This window comes from Cupressus sempervirens, chromosome 5 (genome assembly GCF_028749045.1).
Source record: "Cupressus sempervirens isolate cs-2001-9-10 chromosome 5, ASM2874904v1, whole genome shotgun sequence".
Classification (NCBI taxonomy): Eukaryota; Viridiplantae; Streptophyta; class Pinopsida; order Cupressales; family Cupressaceae; genus Cupressus; species Cupressus sempervirens.
Window position 1 is genome coordinate 646,067,537 of NC_143122.1, and position 6,719 is coordinate 646,074,255.

General features: G+C 30.8%; 1 protein-coding gene across 1 annotated transcript; it reads right to left on the reverse strand.

Moving 5' to 3' along the window:
- Positions 1 to 1,111: 1,111 nt before the first annotated feature.
- LOC149557564 (4-coumarate--CoA ligase 1-like) lies at positions 1,112 to 6,205 on the reverse strand. The gene is made up of 7 exons (XM_089832205.1): positions 5,637 to 6,205; positions 5,053 to 5,531; positions 2,825 to 3,023; positions 2,501 to 2,646; positions 2,203 to 2,270; positions 1,991 to 2,093; positions 1,112 to 1,883 (listed from the first exon to the last, which is right to left on the reverse strand). The coding sequence occupies exons 1-7, from the start codon at positions 6,133 to 6,135 to the stop codon at positions 1,773 to 1,775; spliced, it is 1,605 nt and encodes a 534-aa protein (XP_089688331.1). The 5' UTR covers positions 6,136 to 6,205; the 3' UTR covers positions 1,112 to 1,772.
- Between the last annotated feature and the right edge of the window lie 514 nt (positions 6,206 to 6,719).

A 6,719-nucleotide genomic window follows, 5' to 3' on the forward strand; every position in this document is an offset into this window, starting at 1 on the left:
GTGAAACATATCTATCCCACAAATCCATGTAGCTCTATTGGCCATTTGAGGATTAAACTCTATAATTAAATTAGAACTCTAACATTCCTATGGGCTTGCATTATAGGTATATATTCAGCAAAATGATTTAGAAGATCTAAAGTTCATACTCTCCTTATAATTTTTTGGTCCATCTTGTCTTCATCATTGCATGTAGAAAAGTTGTACCACTAATGTAGGCTATTGTTCAATGAAATTAATATTTTATTAATATCTGTCATAGGCTATATTCTATATCAATCACATGTGATTAACTAACTAGTGATTAAAATTATTTCATTTCAACAATAATGATTCAAATTTATTATTTATTTATTTTCAAAAAAAATTATACTATACATGTTAATTTTTTACTTTTTAAATTATCAAAATTCTTTTTATGGAATCTAATTTGTTTTAATGTTTGTGATCTTTAGATGTACAATGATTTTTAATTTTAATTGTTAAACTTAAGCAAATTGATGCATCAACCATTTAAACATTCTTGTTTGATATTTGAGATTTTTTTTTAAAAAAATTAATTAGCTAAGATATAATCTAATAAGTTTACAACTATTCAAGAATTGAACGCTTCAAGTGGAGAAACAATACAATTTTCAACATCCTCCACTAACACATGTCTTTAACAATGGTCATTTAAGATTTAAAAGTTATTTGGCCTCTAGCATTTTAGAAAATTTATCTAATTTATAAAATCTCCATCATTTCATTCATTTTTCAATCCTTATTTGGTTCATAATATTTATATTTAAAGTCCTATACTGTACAAAAAAGAATTAGGTTTCTATCTCTTTTTGTTTGTCTTTTTTCTTTATTTTTTCCTTCACTTGAAATATTAATATGAATATTGGTGTGTAGATATATTACTTGGACTACACAACTTGGGTTGGAATTGTATCTTTTTCTTGTATATAAGCTATGCACATTTGTTAGGAAGAATTCTAACTAAATTTTTGTTTTATCTTTGTGCTCGTGTTTAATAAGATGTTAGGAATAATTAGATACTTACTAGCAAGGTACCAAAATTTAATTGTATTTTTTCAAAAAAAAAAAAAATTAGACATAATATATTGTGGTTCTATTGAGAAAATGTCATATTTTAATGTTGTTCTTGTTCACTTCAATATATTCATACATAGCATAGAAAAGATAAGCTATAGTTTATTCTTCTTGTTCAGTTCAACATATTCACTGGTAACGTATAAAAAACAAGCTGCAATTTTTCAATAATTATGTTGACTATGATAAAAGAAAACCAAAAGAATATTCATTACTATCATAGATGTTGAGTTCCATACTCTAGGAGGAGCCTAAAAGGGATAATAAGGTAGGGAAAACTATGCCAGATTTTGTATTTGAGTCAGAATCTGACATTCCATAGTTAGAGGGAAATATGATAGCAATATCCTTCATTGCATAATAAAAATCGTTGTACATGAGGACTTTAAATAAACATTCTTGATAGAAAATTATACAACCTTTGCACTAATTGACATAGTGCTTTTCAGTTTCCAAACATTATATCCGTTGATAAACTATGTCTACATTGGTAAGAAGGAGAATTGAATAAATTTAGAGTGGGATCATATGGGAAAGTGTTTAGCGCAGAAATGTCAATTTTTTGGAGAAAAATTAACATACGGACAAGGGCAAAGATCTTATAGAGTAATAATTATTTGTTCCAATATATATGATTTACAGCCCTGGTTGTCTGATCTCTTCACATTTCTAGATCATGCTGAAGGAAATTTGGGTTGCATTTGACTGCGTAATATCTTTCCAGACTGAGATTTAGGAATTGAATCCACAAAGTAGACATGATGCAGCTTCTTGTAAAACACCACCTGCCCACCATTTCAAAAATTTCAAACAAGACTTCAATCACCATCTCCTGCAATTTCAAGCTTCAAGTTCATAATCTAAAAGCATATGTATTCATTTTAGCGTTCACCTCTCTGGCCAAGAATTGTTTAATCTCCTCGGCAGATATCTCATGGCCACCAGATGTGACCACAAATGCTACTGGCACCTCTCCTGCAACTTCATCTTTTTGCCTGTGTCAACAATTTAATGGGTACAATCACAATAGTAAAGACTTAGTGGATTTAAGAACAATTAACAAAATTGAAGAAATGGGGCAGTTTATTAGATAGCCAAACTTACGGGACTACTGCCACATCTGCAATAAAGGGATGTTTCACTAAAATAGCTTCTAGTTCTGCAGGAGCCACCTGTTTATAAGCATTGTTATTTCTGTTATTTTAACAGTAAATATTACATACTAACCAGTGATTTTTATGTTAATAAAATTGACTTAATTTTTTAAGTAAATTTTTTTTCTTTATTTGTGATATATAAGAATGATCATATGAATATAACGCACAGAAATATCTACTAATATCAATTTTTTCACAATTCATTAATTAAAGAAAGAACTTCAATAGTATAAGAAGTAAATTACCTGGAATGCTTTATATTTGATGAGCTCCTTCACACGGTCTACAATGAAAAGCTCCTCATCCTCATCAATATAACCAATGTCACCTGTGTGTAACCACCCATTGTTGTCTATAGTTTCGTCTGTGGCCTCTGGGTTGTTTCGATAGCCTGCTGCTTTCACCATTATTAATATTCTATACAATTTTAAAGCTTGTATTGTTCATTATATGATGGGAAAGAAATTGTGTATAAAAGTGGTGAAATTTGTATTGCATTAGAGAGTTTTTTTATATCACACTAGCAAAGATGAAGATGGGCATAATTTAATGGAGTGTGATGTGCATGCCTTTCATTAGTTGTGGGCCGCGAATGCAGATCTCCCCTGATTGAGAATGAGGGAGTGAGATTCCGGTGTTCAAATCAATAATCTTCATCTGGGCATTCCTAACGACTGTTCCAGCTGAGCCAGATTTTACTGAGAATGGTTTCTTTGCAAATGCAAGGCTCATGGCCATTACCGGTCCTGCTTCTGTCATGCCATATCCCTATACACCATCATTAACTGAGTTAATAAAGGTTACATCAATATCATTACCTTTATCTAATCATTCTTAAATGGTATGTTTTAAACATTGATTTGTTTATTCAATGCATTGAACACATAAAGTTCTTTTGGAAAAGCTAATATAATTTAGGGGATGTAAACTGAACTTCAATAGTATGAGGTTAAATCAATGTGATTACCTTTATGTCATCATGTACATGTGGTTTAAAAGGTAAATTTTGAACATTGATTTGTTTGTTCAATTTATTAAAATTATAGATCTATGGAAATGCTAATATAATTTAGATGAAAGATGTCAACAAAATAAGGCTTTTATTAGATGAATAATGGTTCACTTTTATATTTAGTAGTCAAGAAAAATGTTATTAATTTTAACAATTGTGCAATTTTATTAGTATCTATTTGTGCATAAGTATTCACTAATTGAAAAAAGAGGCATTACTAATCAAAACAATTGCATCACTTTTTTGATACCATACTATTAGTGGAAGTACTTCTACATAAGTATTAAAACATTAGAAAAATGGTTACAAACTAGAATAATTGTACATGGTATTATACTATCATTGGATCATATGTGCATAAGTATTCAATGATTAACAAATTACTTACAAATAGAACAATTTTGTAACTTTATTGGTATTTTATTGTCTGATTTTTAGATGATCAAAATGAATGACTAGTACAATAATAAAGAAAAACCATAACTTTGAAAAGACTATTTTTTACCTATGCAACATAAAAATCCTTTCGTATTCATTCCTTTGAAATATCTAAAATTGAAATAATAACTATAAGCTCTTAAATTAATAATCTAGCATGACTCTTTTAGATTATTTTAATTTTTTCAACATTAATAATAGATTATTGAATGATTTTTAAAAAAAGAACATTTATTTCTATAACTCTTCTTAGATACGACCTAATTCCATTGTTAGATTATTTTAACTTTTTCACATTGATAATAGATTATTAAATGATTTCAAAAAAATCTCTATATTTATTTCTATAACTCTTCTTAGATACCACTTAATTCCATGAATAACTTTTTTTTTCATTTGTTCAACATTGATAACAGATTATTGAATGATTTTATAAGAAAATCTATTTATTTATTTCTATAACTCTTCATAGATAGTACCTAATTCCTACCACCTAATTCCACGATTAAGTTATTTTAATATTTTCAACATTGATAATAGATTATTGAATGATTTCAAAATAAAATCTATATATTTATTTCTATAACTCTTCTTAGACACCACCTATTTTTTTACCTTTGCAACATAAAAATCCTTCCTTATTCATTCCTTTGAAATAAGCTCTTAAATTTATAATCTATCATTGCCCTTTTAAATTATTAAAAAAAATTCAACATTGATAATAACTTATTGAGTAATTTTTTTATTTTTTTTAACTATATATTTATTTATATAACTCTTCTTAGATACCACCTATTCCACGATTAAGTTATACCACCTAATTTCATAATTAAATTATTTTAATTTTTTCAACATGTATAATAGATTATTGAATGGTTTCAAAAAGAAATCTATGTATTTATTCATATAACTCCTTTTAGGTACGACCTAATTCCACAATTTTATTATTTTAATTTTTTCAACATTGATAATAGATTATTGAATGATTTCTATTAAAAAAAGTCCATATATTTACTTCTATAACTCTTCTCATATACACCCTAAGTCCACTATTAATGAATCTCTAAAAGTTATATGCATATGCTTGTCACATCTAACATATCTGTCAGAATGGGCTTGCAGAATGAACAAATCTGTAACTTTGATTATGATACTTATTTGGGCTATCCTTAAACATTACTAAATTAAGCTTGTAAAAGTAAGTCAAGTTTGACTATTAACATTTTGACTATGCAACTTATTTCCACATAAAACATAAATCTTAATAAAAAACTTTAACAACCATATGGAAAAAATGAAAAAATTTATCTTTCAAGAAAAAATTTCCTTGGGCATGGAGTTCCTAACCTGGGCAAGAGTTGCATGGGGAATCTTCGCTTGAAGCGCCGCCTCCAAATCTTTTCCAAGAGGCGCAGTACCCGACATGAGCATTCTCACAGAAGACATATCATATTTTTCCACATCTGAATTCTTCGCCATGGCCAACACCAGAGGAGGTACCAAAGGCGCAAAACTCACTTTGAATCTCTCTATCAACTCAAGAAGAACACCCATCTCAAATTTCTCCAATATCAAAACGGCGGCGCCGCTTCTTAGCGAGCAGAGCAGCATATTGAGAGAATAAATATGAAAAAGCGGCAGCAAGCACAACATGACGTCATCGGAGCGGAGATACATGTTGGGATTTTCTCCATCCACCTGCTGAGCAACATTAGAAACGAGTGCCGAATGTGTTAACATCACACCCTTTGGAAGCCCTGTTGTACCAGATGAAAATGGCAGCGCCACCACCTCTTCCACACCCACTTTATTTTCCATTTCGCACACTATTTTGAATCAACAAAACATCTAATGGTTAAAAACTAATTCTAAATATTCATTATTAGTAAACAAAGGTTAATTGTAAGATCACAATAGAAAAGAGTTATTACGTTGTTCTTGAGCTACAACACTAAAGGCTACGCATCCTTGTGGTGCTGGATCTTCAAGCGTAACAATTGTAATATGTTGCTTCACATTTCTCAGCTTCTCCACACATGCTTCTCTTGTAATGACGATCTGAGCTCCTGAAATATGCACTTGCTTTGCAATCTCTCCAGGAGTATAGTGAGGATTAGCAGGCGTAGTGATGGCACCAATGAAAGATCCTCCAAGAAAGGTAAATACAAATTCGGGGCAATTGGGCAGTAAAATCATTATAACATCACCATGCCCAACGCCTAGTTTAATTAAACCAGCACCCACACATTTGCTTATTGACATGACTTGCTCATAATTGTAAACTTTCCCTGTGGATCCCTCTATAATGCACGCTTTCTCTTTCAACTCCACCATTCTTTCAAAACAGTAGGCGTACAATGGCATATGATTTGGTATTGAGATGTCGGGAAGCTTTGATCTATACACGAACTCTTTACCATTTGCAGCCATTCTTCTTCTTCTTCCTCACAGACTCTAATTGGGTCTTCTCAAATTGCTTGCAACTATTGAGTTTGTTGGTACATTACAATCACGGTCGCAGTGTGTATATATACACAAAATATCTGAAATAAGTGGAGAGAAAAACTCTGAAGCTCATCCACAAATTTTACGTCGAAAATGCAGCCACATGTAAAATGTGTGGACGGATTAAATCAATTATATCAATTGAATCAAATAATGAGAATTCATAAAGGGTGCGGATAAACATAGTAAAAGGGAAAGAAACAATAAGGTTGGTAAATCTGATTCCTCTCCAAAGCAGCAAATAAGAAGTGATAATGTAGATAAGGCCTCAAAGGAAAGGGTTTCACCTTCATCAAGATCCACAGGTAAAATCATAGAGCAGCATACAGTGATGCAGAGAGATATTGCAGAAATTGAAGTAGGATGTACTGAAATGGCAGAGGGAAGAGGGAGGAATCATCCGGAAGCAAATACTAAAAAGGGTTCCACAACACAGGTGAACCTGAAGGAGACCGACAGGAACAAAGGAAATGACAAACACGAAGAGTCACAAGTTAAAGTTTCAGACC

Bases quoted from the DNA above. Each gene is read 5' to 3' on its own strand.
- LOC149557564 (XM_089832205.1), bottom strand. From the start codon at position 6,135: ATGGCTGCAAATGGTAAAGAGTTCGTGTATAGATCAAAGCTTCCCGAC. The intron at 5,532-5,636 runs GTAATAACTCTT...GATTCAAAATAG, and splicing joins TGTTGTAGCTCAAGAACAAC to TGTGCGAAATGGAAAATAAA. The intron at 3,024-5,052 runs GTTAGGAACTCC...GATGGTGTATAG, and splicing joins CCCATGCAACTCTTGCCCAG to GGATATGGCATGACAGAAGC.